The 21,270-nt window shown below is 40.5% G+C and overlaps 1 protein-coding gene across 1 annotated transcript in view; it reads left to right on the top strand.

Annotated features, from left to right (window-relative positions):
- Positions 1 to 21,270, top strand: part of GREB1L (GREB1 like retinoic acid receptor coactivator) — a 144,513-nt gene that overhangs the window by 96,512 nt on the left and 26,731 nt on the right. The window contains exons 8-19 of the mRNA XM_084260386.1: positions 1,142 to 1,276; positions 3,229 to 3,366; positions 3,721 to 3,840; positions 5,560 to 5,697; positions 7,590 to 7,775; positions 11,024 to 11,350; positions 12,216 to 12,344; positions 12,821 to 12,955; positions 15,422 to 15,619; positions 17,816 to 17,996; positions 19,302 to 19,494; positions 20,918 to 21,051. Coding sequence (XP_084116512.1) covers positions 1,142 to 1,276; positions 3,229 to 3,366; positions 3,721 to 3,840; positions 5,560 to 5,697; positions 7,590 to 7,775; positions 11,024 to 11,350; positions 12,216 to 12,344; positions 12,821 to 12,955; positions 15,422 to 15,619; positions 17,816 to 17,996; positions 19,302 to 19,494; positions 20,918 to 21,051 — 2,014 coding nt within the window. The remainder of the gene's footprint in view (positions 1 to 1,141; positions 1,277 to 3,228; positions 3,367 to 3,720; positions 3,841 to 5,559; positions 5,698 to 7,589; positions 7,776 to 11,023; positions 11,351 to 12,215; positions 12,345 to 12,820; positions 12,956 to 15,421; positions 15,620 to 17,815; positions 17,997 to 19,301; positions 19,495 to 20,917; positions 21,052 to 21,270) is intronic.

Here is a 21,270-nt window from a genome sequence, read left to right as displayed (position 1 = left end):
ACCAACATTCTCCTCCAAATCCCCTGACCTGGTGGTCTGTTTTGTTAGCCATTCAGCACATTTTCTGTGAACGTGGACAAGGTTTTCTGCTGGAGCAGCGTCAGCAGAGGCTTCTGTGTTTGTTCCCCACCCCAATTACTCTGTCTGGCCAAAAGAGACTTTTTTGCCAAATGGTGTGGGGCCTGGGGGTGAATGTATTTGGCAGAGCAAGTTGGTCTTTGCCTTCTGTTTTCTTTCCCTGGTTGTTTTGCTAGGACATCTGTCGGTGAACTTAGCCTACTTGTTGCAAACTACTTTGAGGACAAACATGAATAATCTTTCACCCCAGTTATTAGAGCTTGGATTTGTCAGTGTATTAGCATCAGAATGTTGAATTTTTCTTAAAGTAAATTGCAGGTATTGAATGTCAGATGTTAAACGAGGGGCTCAGAGGTTTGGGGACAGTTCTGATTTTATAGTTTTATACTCGGCAAGTATTTGGTCTTCAGCTTATCCATCTCTAAAATAGGGCTAATATTTTTCAGCCTTGCTAATGTGTTCTAAGGAGGAGCTGGTTGTGAATTCATGCAAAGAGTTTGGGCACAGATACTTTTAATTTCTTACCCAAACTTACAATTAGACGTACACTTTCCATAGATGTATGGACAGTAGAACCCTGAGGAGATTATGTATTTGATGTTTTTTCCTGCCCTGAGTCAAGTTCAGCTGTGTCTGACAAAGGTTCAGTAACCTGTTCTTGAAAATCTCAGGTGATGGAGATTCCACAACCTTTTTGGGCAACTTATTACAGCGCTTGTTCCCTGTGCTTTCTGGGGTCAGGTCATATAAGATCTTTGCCTTAGTTTTCTTATCTGTAATGTGGGATAGCTGTGTTTACTTATCTATCCCACAGGGGTATTTTGATACTCTTAATTTCTTTCCCAGACTTATAAAACATCATTTAATGCCCAGTTAAATGTTTTATACAACTCCTAAAAGATACCAGTACATGGTGATTTCTTAGAAGTGTGAAAAAATTATTTGCATGTTATGCAGAGATAAGTTTAGATAAATGTATAGGACTATTTATGTATAAATAGTACAGAAATCATAAATATATGATTTTTTAATCATTAGTTAAGGAAACAACTTATTTTCTCAGATTCTTCAGTATTCAGCCCAGCAAAATCATCTTCTGCTGTTAACTTAAGTGGAACTCAAGACCCATCCCGGAACAAGAGTGTTGTGAAACCTCTGGCGCTGTCGGTACAGCTCGTAGGAAAGGCATTTGCTGCAGGTATGGCTCTGCTTCCCAGGATAGCTGAGAGACAGGAGAATCATCAGCTTAACAGCCAAGAAATAAGGGAATAATCTTTTCATTGGAAAAAAGGAAAGGGAAACATTCACTACCATTCTCCTGAATTCTCATATCCTTGCAGTTGTCTGCACAGATGTTTTTCATGGCCATTACTAGCCCCAAATTGAGCTTGAAACCTTGGCTTTCAGATTTGACATTCTAGTAAAAGTGCATGTTGTATCCCTCTTTGGACTTCCTAAGATCTCTGAGAAAGCATAGAGCACCTCTTCATGAGACACTGATTTTTACCTGAGTAACTGAGAGCTGTGTGTGTGGTTCTGCATTTGTAACAGGTATAGTTCCTTCAGAGCTCATTTTTGTAAGATAAATTTAATAGCATTTAGTCTCATTTAAAGGACTGTGTGTTTAATAAATTAGAACCACCGTAAACTGTGGCATCTCAGTTCCCTTACTGGTACTTGGTTGTGATATTCTGATTGTTTATTAATTTAGCTAGTTAGTCCTTTAACCTGGGACAGCAATGAAAAAAAAATCCAACCCCAAAATCACATTTATTACAGGTAAGTATGCTTTAATAAGAAAAAGCATAGTTTTATTTGGTTTATATGTGCATATGAACATGCATGATGTATTATACCTCCTATTTTATAATATATTGTTATATATACATATTATCTTATATCTAATGAATCATTAACAACTTTTTGTGTAAAATACTCTTTTTCCCTCCATACTTGTGTATGAGAGAGAATTTATCATGCACTGAAATGACTTTCCACCATTTCAGCCACTTCTGTAACTGACCTGTGTACACCATGTCTGTGTGTAACAAAGTGTTGGCTCACAGTGCAAAGAGGGAAGCTCATGATGGGCAAGTGATGTCATTCACATTTTGCTAATTGGCAACCTGAGAATATTGTGCCTGAATTTATTTGGATGACTGCAGCTGGAGAGCAACCCTTTCCATTGTTAATACTCACATTGGGGGTTGGACTTGATGATCTCTTGAGGTCCCTTCCAACCCCTACAATTCTGTGATCTCAAACTCTTTCTGTTGCAACTGACATCATCAAGCTGCAGCACCATGTCCCACTCTTGTTCCTGGAATATGCTTCTAGGAGCTAAATCCTTGTGGAGTTGGCAGATATGGCAAGGAGCAGTAGTCTGCACTGGGCTCCATGTCTGCTCTGTGCAGGTTATGCCATTCCCCCCCCCCCCCAAAAAAAAAAAACAAATTAGGCTCTGAAATAGAATGAGAAGGAGCCCAGAAGTGTGAGGATAATTTCTTGTTGTAGTAGTTTCATTTCATGATTGGGATATAGTGGGGTCCTGCCAGGGTGTCAGGCTTGCTGCGAACAGAGGACTGTCTTAGGCAGTGGTACCAAAATTAAGCACAGTTTGCCTCAGTAATGCTCAGATTGTGTATACTTTACAGCAAACCATCCCTGCCCTATCTCCTTTGCTACAGCTTTAGATGAGAACCCTGAGTGAGTTACTGGTATGGCACGTGGATCACTTAGGGTAGAAGATAGATACACACCAAATTGACTTAGAAATCTTTGCAAACTGAGTTCATGATGTGCATTTTTTTTAATTTTTCAGTGTCTGAAAAAAACCATGACACTAACGTCCCAATAGCTTTTTTCTTTTGGTGTATAATTTTCTATTTTATTTTGTTGGGGGTGTTTGTGGGTTTTTTCTTCCACCTATCCTCCCCACCCTGAGATCTGGAGACTCTGTTTCAAAGTTAGGATTTTGCAGCCTGTGCCCAAATTATTCTCTGCCAAGCACACTTCATGCATTCCCTGGAGTATGTTTCTTACGGTCACACATCTTGCCCTGTTCTTTTGTGTCTGCATGGGCCATATTATTTTGTGTGTTTGTTTTGAAGATTGTCTCAAGCCACACACTCTGTATTTTATTATACCCAGCTCCTCTTTCACTGCGTGCCACTGATGTTGCTAATGGAAACGCTAATGGAGGAAGAAATAATGTATTGAGTTCTACAGTCTCTCGGCCAATGCCTCACTTGACATCTCCAAGCCCTGGCTCTGCAGCTGGAGACCAAGGTAAAGAAAACCTCTCTGTGATTTTTTTTTCTTTTTTTTTTTTTTTTAAGCTGCACTGGCTGTAGAGTCTGAAATTCATTATTCTGTTGTTCCCATCGTAGCTGTATGTGCAGTTCAGACTTTACAGATCCATTTGTTTTTTGGCATGACTATTAATAACGATGCTGTACTTTTTGACACAGGTAACAACATCTTTCACATCATTGTCTGGCTTCGTGTAAATTTAGGTGTTAAACCTCTGGCTCTCAGTGGCATGATACCAGCTCAAAAACAATGAGAAATGGAAATGTGGGCTGGAATCTGATCATTTGGGAGGATGGGATTTAGAACTGGTTTTTTGGCTTTCTTTCCTAGCATCAATGTCCAGTTCCGGACCACCAAAGAAACGTCACCGGGGATGGTCTCCTGGGTCCCCAGTCCCTCCTTCTGGTTTATCAGTATCTGTTCCAACGATTCGGCCTTCAGCAAGAACAGGTAAAGCTTGAATCACACTGATTTCATTTGTAAAAAGTGGTACTGAGCCAGACAGCTAGCCCTGTGCTGCTTCTCTTAAGTGTTGAGCAGAAAAGGTAACTGAGCTTACTTGTTAAGGACACCATGGGGGGTTTTTCATATGCCCCAGAAAAGCACACGATTGCCTCGTCCTTGTTGCTATAATCTAAGATGAGACAAGGGGAGAGCAAAACTACTGGGAGAGAAAGAAGAAAGGAAGATGTGAATAATATTAATAGGAATCCAAAACTATCTTAATCCCCTGATGTAACTCAATTCTTCTAAATTTGTGCAGATGCATGGAAATATGAACATATTTGAAGGATTTCTGTTAGCCTTGACCTTGAGTGTTGTGTCTCAGTCTGGTGTAGCATGCTACAGTAACAGTACACTCTGCTCCTGCACAGGAAAGAGGGTTTTATATAATTTTGGCCTAACAAAGCACACTAATGTCCAGTAGGTCATCTTCAGTGAAAAGCATAAAGTTTTTGAGGTGAAATATCTGTTGTACATGGAAAAGATGTAAGAGTAGTATGTAACATCATGATATGAAATAGGAAATAGGATTAAATGTGAGTTTCTGTGAATACTCATCAGTATGCATATAGGTAGTAGCTGTATGAACAACAAAGTTGTTGATTGTTTGCACTTGAGGGGTTCAGAATACTTTGTAAAGGGGAATATTCAATTCCTTATTCCTGGCTCTGTGGAGTGGGAGAATAAACGTAAAAGGAAGAACAAAAAATTGTCAACATGTGTTAGAGGTCCTGGTTTTGAGATATTTTGGAATTGGTTTTCAGAGATATTTATCATGGATAGAAGGGTTACATGATAATGCAGGCCTGCCTACTTGAGTACCTCAGATCAATCACAGCTTTTACAGATTTCCAGTTTCAGATACCTGCTGAGGTTATGTATCATAAGACAATTTCTTTTTTGTTGAGTCTGTCTCTGCTAACCTACTACCTCTGCTTGTGCTCCTGTTTTCCATGAGTCTTCTGTAGTATTTTTCTCTATTGGAGAAACAGATTCCACAGCCAAAACCTGTGTGTGCATGCATTCAGTCATACTGCCTAGGGTGCTTTTTGGTTGGTGGCATTGTTTGAAAAGTCAGTTATGAACCACCAAACGAAGCCTGGAAAGCTGCTGTAGCAGAACCTGGGCTGAAGCCTGATTACAGGTTACAAAATTCTTGCACTTTGTTTCTTGTTCCTTGCGAAAGCTGCTCTTGCTCTTTCGTGAGTAAAGCCTAATTTTCATGCTTCTAGCAACTATCTAAGGACAGCTTTGAGATTTTGGCCTGTATTTGTTTTTCTTATCTAGGTATATTCGAGGTCAGAAGTTGGAGCAGTCTCTTCCCTTGTATTGAGAGGCAGTATTGAGCTGTAGCCTCCTTCATAGAGGTGGCCTTTTGGCTTAGTACTTGGCTTTGTTTAAAGATGCATATTCAAACCTGTGTTTTCCTCTGTCATTCCCACCAACAATACAGTGGTCAGAAGAAGTTTTATTTTAGGGGTGGGGCTACAGGAGGATATGGGCTCTTAATTTAAATTACTTAAAACTATAGCAGGAAATGCAGAGACCTTTTGAATTTTATTACAGTTAGTGATCTGCAGTAATTTTTTTTTTTATTTGTTCATACGGTCAAATCACAGTATGAGCCTTTTAGTAATGGAAGCTTCTCTTTTCTTTATTTTATAGAGCCTCTTTTGTCAGTCCCAGTTCCTCAATCCATGTTAACTGGAATTTTACAGCCTCAACCCATCCCAGCAGGGGAGACTGTAATAGTTCCTGAAAACCTGCTGAATAACTCCGGAGTCAGACCAGTGATTCTGATAGGTAAGTCTTATGCTGAGGAATCAAATGCTGTGTTTTGAATTAATGTGCCCTCCCCTGGAGAAAGGGATTTTTGATTTCTTTCTGTTGGTTCTGGGATTCAGTACACTACCAGTCAGTGTGTCATGGATAGTTTGCTTTAGTTGCTCAATGCTTAAAATTGGAAGCTAAGTGATTTCTGGAGAACCTGATTTGCAAATGGGTCACAACTGGGTCAAATTTAAACAAAAACTCTAGCCAAACTGAAGCTTCGTGCAAGTAAGATCTTTGTAAAATCCAAGAATAGAAATATTTCCCTGTAAAGAAAAGAAGTTTCCAGTGTAAACAACTTACACAACAAGCAAATCTGTCCTGCAGCATTTGTAGTCCAGATCTTGAAGCCAGGGGATTCTGTATGGGAACCAGAAAATTAATTTGAAATGACTAATTAGCAGTGAATCATACTAACTTTTTGTCTTTTATAGTCCATGCTGCTTGTAAGCAGCTAACATAACAGATCAGGCTTTTAAAATCTGTTAGCTGTATAAAGTACGTTGGTAACCGTTAGGAAGAGTCACAGCAGCACAGAATCACAGAATGTTAGGAGTTGGAAGGGACCTTGAAAATCATCTAGTCCAAACCCCCTGCCAGAGCAGGATCACCTAGACTAAATCACGTTGCTTTTACTTTAAAAGTATGACTCATGATGTGACTATCCCTTTCAAACTGAGCTACTTGAGTATATTATGTAACAAAGATGAATTGGGTAGTACTGCCAAAATTTTGATGAGTGATTTTTGGACTCTTTAAAACTCTTAGTCCAGCATCATACAGATGGTTGCATAAAGTAGCTTTAGTGTTAGCAGAGTGTGCCTGTGAATGCAGTCCATGGAATAATTCATAATTCCTGAAGAAATGGAGAAGTCCTCCAAGTCCTCACTTGCACAGATAATCCTAATACACACAACTCTCAGAGAATGAACAGGGCCATGTGCTAGTAAAACCATCCAGGACAGGGTTACGCCTCTTTGGGTTTGTTTGGCTCAGTGGTGTTTTCTGGAAGCTGATTCTAAAGCTCTAGCACGGTGCTTTAACGGCTTTCAGATAAATGCTTCCTTATTAAAGATGAGGGTGGCTACAGTCATCAGCTTAAGTGCAAATTGAATGCAGCCCTTAGGCTCTTGGAGAGTTGCCAGTGAAGTCCTCAGTTAGGCTAGATGTTAGTGGCCCTGAGAAGCAGAGTCCTATTAATAGTACAGAACCAGATGTACCCAACCGGGTGGGTTTGGCAAAAACTCTGTGAAACATTTTTATGGTAGGTTTTTTTTTAATAAATTAAAACATTCTCAAGGCAAAAATGACTTAACCTGTGCTCGTGGGTTTTACCTTACAGAACGTCACATTTAGTTGTTGATGTTTGTTTAACCTGTTTATGAAAACAGGACGGAAACGTGGCAAAACCAGTGGGATCAATCCCAGCAATACCGCGGTGCCCAAATCAATGCTAATGTGACTTAGGCAGCTTTCATGATGTTAAGATCAATGTACTTTTGCTTCCATTGATTTTTCTTTTTTGTGTGCTATAGTATGGAGAATCTGTATTTAAAGGTCAGGGTAAGACCCAAATAGATAATATTCTCATTTGTATTTGGATAACAATAATTACTCTCCTGCTGGTATGTGATTATTGTTACTTTTTTTTCCAAATCTATGTGATCACTTGTACAATACAGCAAAGGATCGCTGGGCTATCTTGTTTATTTGGCAAGCAGTTGTAATGCCAAGAGCAGTTACTGATGCAGAATATTTTGCAAGATAACATTAAGAAGTTTGGTCATGTATAAACCGTGGTAATATTTCATGTAGTGGCCTATTTTGTGAATTTCTGAAGGGGATTTTTGTTTCTTTTGTCAAAGGTTATGGCACTTTACCTTATTTCTATGGAAATGTTGGTGATATTGTTGTAAGTCCCTTGCTGGTGAATTGCTACAAGATTCCACAGCTGGAAAACAAAGATTTGGACCTCTTGGGTTTGAGCAGCAGTCAGCTGCTAAGTGTGGAGAATATGATACTTCTAACTATTCAGTATCTTGTACAGCTAGGTAAGCTGTTTGTCATAGATGTTTCGTTTATGATTTGTTTCATTTGTGACTGCCTTATTTTTTCTCTCCCCACCCTCCTGACATTCATTTCGGAGCCGATTTTCTGGCTGTTTTTGCGCTTGGAAGAGGTAAGTGGCTCCACCTAGTGTGTGCGCCCTCGCTGCTTTGCTCATCGGACTGAAGAAGGCCGATCCTGCTTCTGCTCTCCATATGGGGATTGACCAGGTCACCTTTGTGCAAATGGATTTGCAATGCAGATAACTCATTTGCTTAGGGTATCAAACCATCCGTTATCACGGCTCTTTCTAAGGGCGCTCGGTCTGTTTTATTCAGTTTTCTGACAAATGCTGGCAGATGTGTGATGGTCATCATTGTTTTGGTGACAGCACCGTTAACATGAAAACCACATTTGTTATTCAGACTAAGGCAAGGGATTCAGTGACTATCTCATTCTTATAAATGTTTTTGAAATGGACTTTGCAGGTTTGAGAGCAAACCCACAAGTCACATTTTCTTTCTTTTATTGGGGTCCAGACATTTTTCCCTACCTCACAGTGAAAAAAGCAAGCAGCAGTGTTAACACTCAGGGTTTAGAAGTAAAAGAATAATGCAGGAGAGGGTTGGGAAAATTCTCACAGCAGCCTCGGTTTTGACTTCTGTATTTGAAGTGAGGCAGCTTGTCAGAGAGGAGTGTGAAAGGACTTTTGGGAAGAGTGTGCTGCTTTGCTTCTGCTGAGTTGCTGCTAGGGAATCTGTTACACATAATGGTGGGAAATGTGCAGACACTTCAAAAGCAGCACAACTGGTGATAACCCTGTAATTTGGGGAGCAAACGTGTTCTGTGCAGGTTTCTCCCATGGGTCCTTATTCTTTGCTCTTCTCCCTCGGTGTAGTGCTGTTGCAGACAGGAAGGTGGCCATCTTCCCTTTTGTAAGACTCTCTAAGTGCCCCGTTCACTTTGTTTATCGTTTTCTCCCTCAGTAGTCCATTGGATGCCATGTTAAAGATGGTTTTTTGTTGGGTTTTTTTTTCTGGTTTTCTCTTATCCTTCCCCCTGCGGGCTTAGATTTGTTATTTGAGCTTTTCATCTTCACTGGAAAGTTTGTAGAGTCTGCTTGTTAAAACCAACTGCTTTGCAGAGTTCTGTGTTCTTATTGGGTAGCTTGTGAATTTCCTTTAAAGAGCCATGCAGCTAGCTGATATAACATTTCTGATGAAAAATAAATGATTTATTGAAACTTACTGAGTCTGTGAACCCTCACTCCAGAAGCAAATCCAACCTTAGATGGATGCAACAAGTCTGTCCTTGCTGCAAACTGGAGGAGGCTTTTTGTAAAGCTTCTGGAGCTGAGCTGAGCTGTGTGTAGTGAGAGCCATGCCCTCAGCATGAAGAAGTTCCCTTAACTAGCAGGTGTTTGGTTTGGCTTTTGTTCTTAGCTCTGCAAAGCTGGATACTTCTCCATTTGGCCTAATGTGGAGATGGGCGCCAGCACGGAAAGATGAAAGAACCAAGAGAGGGGAAGAGTAAAAACATTCTTCAGATCATGAGCATCAAAACGTGTTGCTGGTTTGAATATTGCTACAAATTTAAAACTGTTGGAATTCTGACAGTTGTGCTGAACTGTAGCCTTCATCCCATTCTCTAAAGAAGATTAAAGGTGACTGGAGGCCAGCCAGCTTCAAAAGGCTTTGAGGAGAAGAGAAGAATACACATATAAATTAACACTTTATTGATGCAAGCCTCTTTTTTTTCTTGAGAAAATAGGGTGAAAAGTTATTCTGGCTTCCAAAGAATCTTGTGAAAGAGTTAAATAAAGGCAAAGACAAAAAGCAGCCAGAAGAATGAAATACACTTACCTAATTTTTTTTCAGATCTCGCTACTGGTACATAATAGGTTTGCAGATGACTGATCGCAGATCATAAGAATATTATTTATGAAATTGCTCCTTTTTTGAAAAACCATCCTATGTCTGAGAATTCCTTTCAGTTTTCCTATAAGTTTATGACGTTAGTAATTGTAGGATAATGCTGTTGTGTTTTCAGAAATTGTCTGGGACACCCTTCACCAGAACCAGGGTGCCCAAAGCCGCATCCAACCTGGCCTTGAACACTGCCAGGGAGGGGGCAGCCACAGCTTCTCTGGGCAGCCTGTGCCAGGGCCTCACCACCCTCACAGTGAAGAATTTCTTTGAAACATCTAATCTAAACCTGCCCTCCTTCAGCTTAAAGCCATTATCCCTTGTCCTGTCACTACATGTCCTTATAGACAGTCCCTCTCCAGCTTTCTTGTAGGCCCACTTTACATACTGGAAGGCTGTTGTAAGATCTCCCGGGATCCTTCTCCAGACTGAACAAGTCCAATTCTCTCAGCCTGTCTTCATAGGAGAGGTGCTCCAGCCCCCTGGTCATATTTGTGGCCCTTCTCTGGACTCACTCCAAGAGCTCCATGTCCTTCTTGTACTGGGGACCCTAGAGGTGGATGCAGTACTCCAGGTGGGGTCTCACCAGAGCAGAGGAGAGGGGAGAATCACCTCCCTTGACCTGCTGGTCATGCTTCTTTTGATGCAGCCCAGGATCTGGTTGGCTTTCTGGGCTGCAAGCCAACCACACGATGCTAAGATAGGATGGCTTGTATTTCTGTTTTCCAATTCAAGTTCACAGTACAGTTCACAATGTCTGGGGAACGTACCATCAGAAGGTTGAGGATTTGCTGAACTAATTTAAATAAATTAAAGAGGAGATTAAATATGCTAGTTCACATTCATGCTTAGTTTACCAGCATACATGATGAGAAAAAACAAAATGAAGACCACTTGACAGTCTTTGTCATACTGCCTGTCTGCAAGTAGATTGCAAGAATAAGCATTGGGTGTTCTGCTGTAAGAACATATTGCGGCTACATGAGTAAGCCTTCTGTTTCAGGCAAAAGGCACATATTTTTCCACACCTTCCCCCCCCCCCCCCCCCCCCCAGTTTCTGAAGGTAGAAAAGCTAGGAGTGAGGTGGAATACCTCCTTTAAATAAAACCAAAAAAAAATGGATATGGTGGGAGAGAGAGAGGTTTCTAATATGAAAAAAAAACGAGAATATGCCATCTGGGCAGATATCCACTGAGTATTGAATGAGTTTTGTGAGTATAAAAAATAATATGGTGAAGGAGCTTCTCAGATCAAGGCAGACGTGATTATTCGGGGTTCAATAACATTTTGATACGAGATACTCCTCTGTTTGTTTGTTTTCAATGTAGGTCCTGACCAGATACCCCTGAGGGAAGAATTTGAGCAGATCATGTTGAAAGCTATGCAGGAGTTCACTCTGAGAGAGCGATCCTTGCAAATGAGTGCTCAGTGTATCTCTGTGTCACCGGGTCAGCTCCCTTGGCTTGCTAGGTTAATCGCTAGCGTGTCCCGGGACCTCGTGCACGTGGTTGTGACCCAGAATTCACTGGCAGAGGGCATCTCAGAGACCTTGAGGTCTCTCAATGAAATGAAACATCAGCAGAAGCTACCAGATTATGTTGTTGCCATTTGTGCATCAAAGATAAGAGGAAATGAATTCTGCGTGGTCGTCCTGGGTGAGTATATTTGCAATGCGCTTCAGGTTATCGATGCAGGTTTGCTGAATTAAGCTGCTTGAGTTGTTGTTCAAGCCTTTAAATCCCTTTTGTTCTTTTGATTCCCCTTTGTATTGTGACACTGCAGTGTCACAGTTTACTATTTCTCCATCAAGACCTGGAATACTGATGTCCATGAGAATCCAGAAGAACGCCTGCATGCTAGTCTTTGCCACTCCTCAAGAGGCCTGAAACTTGCTGTTTATTAGAAAATACCTTGAAGTGACCCAGTGACAAGAGTCATTTTGTCTTTCTCTGGTTTGTGTGCCAGCTGTGCTGTTTCCCATGGCAGTACTGGATCGACCACGGTCTTCTGCAGACCACTGTAAAACAGAACATGCTTTTTTATCCTTTTTACTGTGTTTATGTACAAATTCCACATTGGTGACTGGCTGTGATGTTTCTGTGTGCACGAGCGTGCCTGGGTGGAAGTGAGTTTAGACTAGTCATCTTCCCTTTGTAGGCAGAAAAATTGACATTACTGGTTTGTTACTTGTTTTGCAAGCTAAGGATAATTACATTTTCATACTTAACCAGAATCCTCTATTCCATCTATGGTACAAATGCTTATTTTGTATGCTGTTTGTCACCCAATTTTGCAAAGCTACAGGCAACAGCTTGCAACAGATGTGCTAAAGCGATACAATTAATCCTTCTGTCACTACCAAAATAGACTTGAGACTCCTCTCCCAGTCCACTGAGTAGAGTCAGCAGAGATCCATGACTGAATGTCAGTGTGCCCCACCCCTCTAGGATGAAAAGGTTTTGCTGATTGTGCACTGAGTTAAAAATTGCTCTAGCTTTTTTTCTCCTTCCTCTTCTCCAGGTCAATATCAATCTAGGGCACTTGCAGAAAGCATGCTCACCACCAGTGAGTTCTTAAAAGAGATCAGTTATGAGCTCATCACCGGGAAAGTCAGTTTCCTGGCATCTCATTTCAAAAATACCTCTCTAGGTAAGTCATCCAAAGAAACTGAAGCTCTAGCTGAGACAGTACTTCCTTAAGCATTGGTGTGTCTTCTGTTCAACAGTTAAAGCACTGATGAATTCAGCAGTTCCCTCCCCACCGAGGCATTCCTGCCTTCTCTCCATTCACTGGGTATAAAGGAGTGCTCATCTCCTCACCCTGAGACAAAATGTTTTTAACACTGTACTGCTGAGTGTGGTGGCAGAGCACTTGTAAGTGCATGAGTCTTTCCTTGTTTTAGAGGTTGTTTTGTAGTGTGCCTTTCTTTGTAATCATCAGATGTCACAGCTGGCTCTAAAGACACAGACATTGAATTATGCAGCTGGGGTTCTATTTAAAAAAAAAATGTATTCAACTGGCAAATCAGTGAACAAAAGAGAAAAATATTCTCCTTCCCTCTCATGCCTGTATCTTCAGCCCCTTGCCCCTTCACAGGTAATTTGATGTTGCTAATTGTTATCTAGGTGATGATTTGGACAAGCTGCTGGAGAAAATGCTGCAGCAGCGAGGGGAAAGTGTCATTATCCCTTTCAATGGAGATGTTAGCGAGTGTGTGTCGTCTCAGGAGGCAATTGCCATGGTTTCTACACAAGAACCAGGTAAATTTTTTTGACCTGCAAGATGTGAAATAAATGAGCATTTTGTTAAACTGTTAAAACCAGAAGAGTCTGGGGACACAGCTGCAGTCAGAGTGCCAGAATTCAAATATTAATACTGCCAGCTGAATGTAGCAATACAGAAGCGTCTCTCGCAGACAGAAAATCTTCAGCAGTGATTTTCCCCTTCGTTTTATAATTCCTCAGATAAACCATGTGGTCTTCCATTTAGCACTAAGCAGAATACAGAAGAAGTTGCTTTGTAACACTGGCAGGGTGGACTCATCTCTCCCTCTTGCACCTAGAAAACCTTGAGCTTAAGGCAGAGGGGAGCTGTTTTCTTGGTCTGATTTCCCCAGGTGTCCATGTGTATCTGAACTTTTGACATTCCTCACTTTCCACATGTAAAATGGTAATAATAGGGAGACTACACACTTGTGCCCTGAGGCTTAAACTTTTAGAGAAAGCTTTTTAAGATCTTGGCCTGAAAACACAAGGCAAATGGAGTCTACAATTTGCTTAATTGAGATGTGTCTTTTTCAGTGTTATGTGCTGGGATACTTAGGTGCCAAAGAAGAGCCATGATTGTCTGTCTGAAAATTACCATTTTTCCTCACTTTGGAATTCTTTCATTAGAGTTTGAACGATACTTTCCTTCATGTGACAGTCTTGTAAAAGATACATTGAGCTGTCATGACTGCTGAGATTCTTTTAGGTCTAGTATCAAAGCAAATTCAACCTCAGATCAAACTTTTTCCCTGTGAAAGAAAGGTATGCTCTCGACTCACATTAGTTAGCTTAAATTAGTCTGCTCACTGTTAAATCAGAGTGAAAGTAAGGTGGTTTATAGTCTCCACATGCATCAGAAGAGCCAGTCAGGAAGTACTTTGTTCTGGCACCCCCAGAAGGACAAATCTTGAGCTTCCTCACAGGATTAATTTGGAGGGAGAACGATCATTGGATTCTGGAGTTTGTTGTTGTTGTTCTTTCTGTGTAATGATGTGCAGCAGTGCTTTTTTACATCTTTGTGTTTTCTTGAACCATGATTCTGAGCTAGTTTTGTCTTTAAAATATGGCTGCACAATGATTGAGTGAGAGGGAACTTTCTCCCAGAGTAGATCTCCTGAAATGAACACTGAGGCAGGTTTGAGCAGGAGGTAAGTGCACACACACACACACACACACGTCTACATCAAACTAACATTCCAGGTTTTCTCCCCAAACAAGCCCGAATTCTTGTGTAAATTGCCAGATTGTATAAAGTGTCTTATGACTTAAAAAAGCAACAACAGTTCTTGTGTATTGAGCTTGCAAGAGTTTTGAATTTTTTTCTTTGGGTCTTTTGGGGGTTTTTTTAAAGAAAGTTGCCCTACCTCATTTTTATGTTAAGCAGTCCATTGATCAGGATTTAATTTGAAATATAAAAACTTAAATAAAAATGTGATGGCATTATAGGATTTAATTTGGCAACCTGCAAGTTGAAAATATTCAGAGGCTAGTGAAACACAGATTGTTTGTTGGGCATAGAATTTACTTACAGGAAATACTGAAATGCAGGAACATGCTTTTTCTTTGAGGAAACATGGATGATGCCTCTGTATAGAGAGTAAAACTCTGGCCTCTTGGTTCTCTGCAGCTAGTGTTATGTTGACGTTTATCAAATTCAGATAAATTAAGTACTAAAATTTTGTTAAAAATCAAGAAACCTCCAAAGAACTAATTTCCCCCCCCTCTCCCCCTCCAGTAATTGAACTTTATTGCCTAGGTGTATTGCTCATCTTTCCTTCACAGCATGTATTACTGTCCGTGAGTGTGTGACCGTATGGCTGCTTCACTCATGACTTAGAGTGGGGCTTGGTACTTCAGAACAGAGCTGATCTACAAATGAATTCCCAGCTGACCTACTGTCCTGTTAAGAGTGGTTTTGGCAGGATTACCAGTGCAGGCTCAGTTTCCTTAGATTAATAGCCATGCTGGCTCTCATCCTGTCGTGCTCTGAGCACAACCACCTCAGCACCTGAGCTGGTGAAATACATATATATATATATATGTATATGCATATCTATTTAAAAATATGTATATAAACATGCATTTATGTCTGTGTTGGTTCACTTCATGGAATGCATTTCACTCAGTTGGTGTTGAGGTTTCCCTTGGGTTGCACTGTTAAAAATCCTCAAAATGCTTAGGGCATTTAAGAAATGGGCAGTGCTGTACTTGTGGTCATCTGATACATTGTCATAGTTTGATCAAAAAAAGAAAGTTCATGTTTGTGATCTGGACCCAGCTCTCCAGAGCATTGAGATTTATTCTGATGATTGACTTGGGTTTTTTTTTTTTTTTTAATTTTAATTTTTTTCCTAATAATAGTGGGTAGGCTGTTTGGAGGGCCATGTTTATTGGGGGGGTGGGAAAGTAAACATGTTTCTTGTTGTGTTTTGTTTTCTTTTTCAAACACACACACTCTAGATTTGGATGTTGATACCTTCCAAATTTACCAGCCACAGCTCACAGTTGCCAGAAAGCTCTTGTCCCAGGTTTGTGCTATTGCAGACAGTGGCAATCAGACCCTGGATCTGGGCCACTTCAGCAAAGTGGACTTCATCGTTATAGTTCCCCGATCAGAAGTCCTGGTGCAGCAGACCCTTCAACGGATTCGACAATCAGGTAAAAGGGAGGGGAGGGAAATCAAACTGAAGTATTTGACTGCTATTAAATTGTATCTGGTACAAACAGAGAAGCAAGTTGTTCCAACATACAGTTTGCGTGTCCTGCTCCATTGGCTGGTATCATAGATGAATTATCAGTACACGTTTTTCCAGCTTCCTACCTTCTCTAAAGCAGCCTCTGATGCCAAGACTTGCCTGCCTGTTGGTGCACTCAGGAAGGCTGGTGGTCCCCAGGTGTGGACACTGCCCCAACATCTCAGGGGCAGGGCAGTGGTATTGCTGCCAGCCAAACAGGGACACGGGTCATGCTCTCCACAGATTTGGTCCCATCACTCATCTGCCTTGCTCACCTTGCTTGGGGGAAGTTGGACTCTATGATCCTTACAGGTCCCTTCCAACTCAGTATATTCTATGATTCCTTTATGACAGTGTGGGCCCAAGCTGCACCACAGAAGTGGCTATAGAAATGTCCATATTCATGCAGGTCTGAGAAAGGTATGATCTGAGTAAACATTCAGCTGTCAAGAGAGGGAAGGCATGAACAGACACGGCTGCTCAGATCTTTCACCCCTGAGAGCTGTTGGTGCCATTTGTTCTGAGTACATGTCTGTGTGTGTGCTCACACATGTATTAACACAGACACATGTGCAGGAAGCCTCTCTCATTATGTTGGCAAACTCCTGAGTAGTACATGCGTGTTGGCACACAATAATGGCCATGCTGATTCGGGTGGTGAGTTTGCTTGTCGGGGGTTCTGTGTCTGACCGTAGCTGGTGCCAAATGATTCAGGAGGAACAAGAAGGTTTAGTGGACAGGTTATGAAATGTGCCCATCTTGAGAATGACCTCTGTAACCTGCTCTGTTTGTGACTGACACGTATCCAGAAAAGCCTAAGAGTTTCTCCGTGGGGAGAATTACTATCTATTGAACTAAGGACTATCTGTGTAAATCTTTGGTCCTTTTTAGCTCTTGATCTCTAATACCTGGGAGTAATGAAGTCCTTAGAAGAGTTGTGTATTTAGGATTTTAATTTTTTTTTATCAGCTGAACATTTTATTTTAGGCCTTCAGCTTTATCTAATAATACTTTGCATTTACATTTGACAAAAAACATGAATATGAGCTTTTGGTATAATGTGTGGTTTTGGGTAGCTGTTGCCTTTTTCCCCCTCTTCTGAACTAAACAATTCCACACTTTGATTGTGTAGATATGTCTTGATATTGCTCAGTATTGTGGTCCAACTTTGTATTTTTTTTTTCTCTGCTTGGTTTTATTATACTAGTTACATGAAGAGCATAAAATAGATTACTTGAAGTTTCTTTTCCTTTCAGGCATAACTTCATGGTGGTTTTGTTCCATTCCTTGTTTATTTAGACATTGTATTTTCTTGATTTACTACTACACTCTAACCAGAAGTTTCCTGGTATCTGTTAACAGTGTTTCACATTTTTTTTTAATAGAATGTGTTTTTTACTTTACTTTCTAAAGTATTTTTTTTAATCATTAAGACCCTGGCAAATACATAGTTGACCCATATTTCACAGTAGTTTGTTGCTTCTTCTTTAATTTAAATGGTATTCAAAGCCATATACTATGATAGCCATCATGCCTACTTGATGAATATGATGGCAATCTGTCATTACAAAGACTGCTAGAGAGTAGCTGTATTGACAAAACATTGAAGCAGGGCATGAAAAAAAATTATATACTGAGTCAGTTTTCCATACATTTTTGATTTTTGCAAAGGAAAGGTCAGGATAACTTTTACTGACTCAAGCAAGATTAATAGGTAAATGTGGGGAAGTTTGGCCTAGGATCATTGAGCATAGCCAACCGAGCACTGCTCTGGAAATTTTTTGTGGACATCTGTTTTTTTTTAATCTTTCTTTTACCTTTTTGATAGTGTGAGAAGTCCTTGAAAGGTGTTCAGGCAATTTTTGGAGGAAATCTGGAAGCCAAGAAGCGCATTTCGGTCCCCATTGTGAGAGAAAATGTGTTGGACAGTTGGACTTGATGATCTTGAAGGCCTTTTCCAACCACGATGATTCTATGAGATAATCCTGTTCTTACTAGGGTGTATCAGTGATTTGGCTAAGTCCTGATATTGGTGGGCAAGTGGCAACCTACTGCTGACACTTCATTTTTTGGGTGTACTCAAAGGAAAAGATTTTTGTGACGTTCTTCTTTCTGGCAGGTGTCCTTGTGGACTTGGGCCTAGAAGACAATGGAACAGCTTATCAGAGAGCCGAGAAATATGTGGTTCGGCTAGACAATGAGATTCAAACCAAGTTTGAAGTCTTTATGAGACGAGTGAAGCAGAATCCCTATACTCTGTTTGTGCTGGTTCATGACAATGCCCACGTGGATTTAACAAGGTAACTGCTTCAATCTACCAAAGGAAAATCGTCCTCTTCCAGTATCCTGCAGTTAGCTTTTTCAAAGGACTTACCATCTTATACAACCGATGCTTTCTCTAGGTCTAAGGCATTTTGTGCCTCAAAATCAGAAACCACCTTTTAGCTGGCCCATCGTATTTACTAACTAATTCTGATTCAGCTGAGGAGAGGTGAGACGGCTTTCAGATTTTTGGATCCCTACTGAGACTGTAGGACTAAATGCTGTGGAATTACAGCCCAGGAAAAGGGCTGAACGCTGCAATGTTTTTTGCTCCTCTTGTGTTTTTCTTATTCCATCTCTTTTTCCCTACTCAAATCCAAATCTGTCCCATGTTCATAAGCCACTCATGTTTAAATTCATGTTTTTATCCTTGAATATAGTGTTGTTTATAATATAAGGGGGCTTATAGACATTGAACTCTCTGCATCACCTGAAAAATGCCCCAGCTACTGTAAGAAACAGATTTAAGAACTAGCTGAGACGGATTTGGCCAGCATCAGGTCTCAGCACACCACCACGTGCATGTGTATGCAGAAATACTTCTTCACACTGAATAACAACTTTACTACAGAAAAAGAAATAACAGAAATTAATTATTCTGCTCTTGTTCCATGAGGAAACTGAGGAGAAAAATCTTAATGTGATTTAGACATGGTGTGTATGGCTGTGGGATTCATTTGAATATCAGAGTGATAAGTAAATACTTGACTTGAGGGACAGGTGAAAATAGACAAAAGCCATGTTCTTCCTGCCTTATCCCCATGACCATGTTTTATTACTGTCTTTGCTGTACACTGATTTTGGAATTCCTGAATATCCTGGAGGTGAAGATAATTTCAGGAGTTGAAAGCTGGAACATTGGGAAGCTATCTGGTTCCCCAGTCTTCTAGGAATACGGTGTTTTGGGCAGGAAAATCCACAGGATTTTATAAACTTGTTACTGTATCCTAATCCCACAGCTCGTGTAACAGTGTTTTGCAGAGGGAATTAATCAGGTTTTGGCTTTTTTAGTTTCCTCCATCCCATGCTCTTTTAAATTGGCACACTAATTCACTTTCTCACTGTCAGCAGATTTTGGTCCTTTATTTAGTTTTTCCCCCCCTCACCCCGTGTTGCCTGAGTCTACCCACAGAGAACATGCAATGGTTTTGACATCTTTCACCAAAGAGGGTTTTGAACTGTGATTCTCAGTGATCATTTGGAGATTTTTTCTTCAGGAAGAGAGTAATCCATTGAATCTGAGGATGTCAGTAAGGCAATTCTTTGCATTCTTATTTCTGCAGTGCCATTTCAAGTTCCCTGTCACATGGTGAGCCTAGTCATGGTCTGGCTGATAGAGTTATTAATTGCAGGGAGGTCCTTGAAGCATTCAACCTCCTTGTTCTTCAGGTCAGCTCTTTTCCTTATGCCTTGCAAACGCAGCAGTCCAGGATCAGCTCTAGCAATGAGGTACACTGGATACAATTTGACACTGTGGTAAGTGTGTAATCGTTAATTTCAACTCTGAATTTTAATGTGGACAGAACCTAGCAGATGCCTGTGTTACAAGGGAAGATGTTAAGAGGGAACTCTTTCTCTTCTGAAGCTTGTTCTCTCAGGGCCCAGATATACAGCCCTGGGATGCTGCTGATGGTAGAAGCAGTATTGACATTTAGGCCCAGGAACTGCACATATTTCTTTTTCCAGCCATGTAATGTGAGAAATTGCATTCTAGGCTCTGGTCAGACAAAGCTACACAGACATACCATAAAGGTCTGGAGCTGGTTTTCCATTTGCAAACAGTCTGGCTTTTGACTTTTAAGTTGTATATCACACAGCCTGTCAGGTCTGTTCATTACTTCTCTGGAACTAATCACAGTTGTGAACTAGGTTAACAAGTTACGGTGTAGTAGGTGCCATCACTGTGCAGAGAAGAAGGTATATTGGACATTCTGGACCATTAGCTTTTTTTTCATCATTAAAGCCTCGTTCTGAGGATGTTTTGGCCAAACCTGCTTTAAAAAAACAGCCTTTTCTCCTACTCCTTTTTTGGTGTATTTATATCAAGTTTGACTTTGCTGTGTTGAGCGGACCATTTGTTTCTGTAAAATGTCTTAAATTGCCAGCTGTAAAGAATAGCTAAACAAAGAAAAGAGTGGAAATGAGTGAGTGAATGAATATTCAAAGTTTGCTTCTTTGCTGGACTGGTAGTAAAAGCCATTGTGGTGGCCTTCTGTAAAATGGTCTAGACAATTTTTTGTTTTCCAAAAGTTAAAAAAAAAAATCAACAACTTTCAGTCTTCTAGTTGAAAAAATAACCCACCAAACCAGGGGAGACCACATGTGATTAATTATCTTCCTAGTGATTACTGATGATATAAGTGCAATGGAGACCATGCTGTGCTTCCAGCAAAGGCCTCCTGAAATTTGAGGCAGCAAATACTCTGCCTTTCTGATTGCTGTCTGAAGATTTACGTTTCAGCAAAGAAATTATTAGTTTCTGATTGCCATCAGAGATCTGTCTAATCTGACAAGCAGGAAGAATTTTGGAAATTAATAATAATCCTTCTGTTTTCAGGTTCTATTTTAAATAGACATGCCAGTTGTCGGTAGGTATAAAGCCAGAAATAGGGAGTCAGAAAATAATTAGCAGGGTTCTAGAAAACCCCTACAATCACAGGTTGGAGATGTATTAAAAATTTTGCAGGGACCTACATCTGCCTTTCCTAGCTGTAGACAAATAAAAAGTGAAATTAAAAACAATGTACATTTTATTGTACTCCTTGAAACAAACAAATATCAGCACTGAGGGAGATTGAGATTTTGCTTTGCAAAATACTTTCCACTTATCTTTTAAATGACAAAAGGAATTAAAATTGGTTCCAGTTTTCTTTGTTTTTGCTGTCTCTGTGTGTAACAGGATGATGCAGCAAGTGAAGACAAGCTGTACTTTGGTTTAAATGAATACAGCAAATCCCTCCAATGGGGAGTCACAAGTCCCCTTCTGAGATGTGATGAAACCTTTGAAAAAATGGTCAACACACTTTTAGAAAGGTAAATAGTAACATGGGAGCTTGGGAATCTGCTTCATTGGGGTCTTAAGATACATTTATGAGCCCCATCACAGGGGGATGAAGACACCTTTGATGTTGATGTGCCATTTTAATTTTTGTAACAAAGCCAGTGCTGTTGAAGGAGGAGGGGATATCCATCCTTTATTTGTTTATAGCAGAGATTAGGCCCATTCAGCAGCAGTCCAGGCTTTGCTGTGCT

This window comes from Gallinula chloropus, assembly GCF_964237585.1.
Source record: "Gallinula chloropus genome assembly, chromosome: 2".
In the NCBI taxonomy this organism is placed as follows: domain Eukaryota; kingdom Metazoa; phylum Chordata; class Aves; order Gruiformes; family Rallidae; genus Gallinula; species Gallinula chloropus.
The sequence above is the reverse complement of the archived record's forward strand: the minus strand, read 5'-3'. Positions and strand labels throughout refer to the sequence as shown.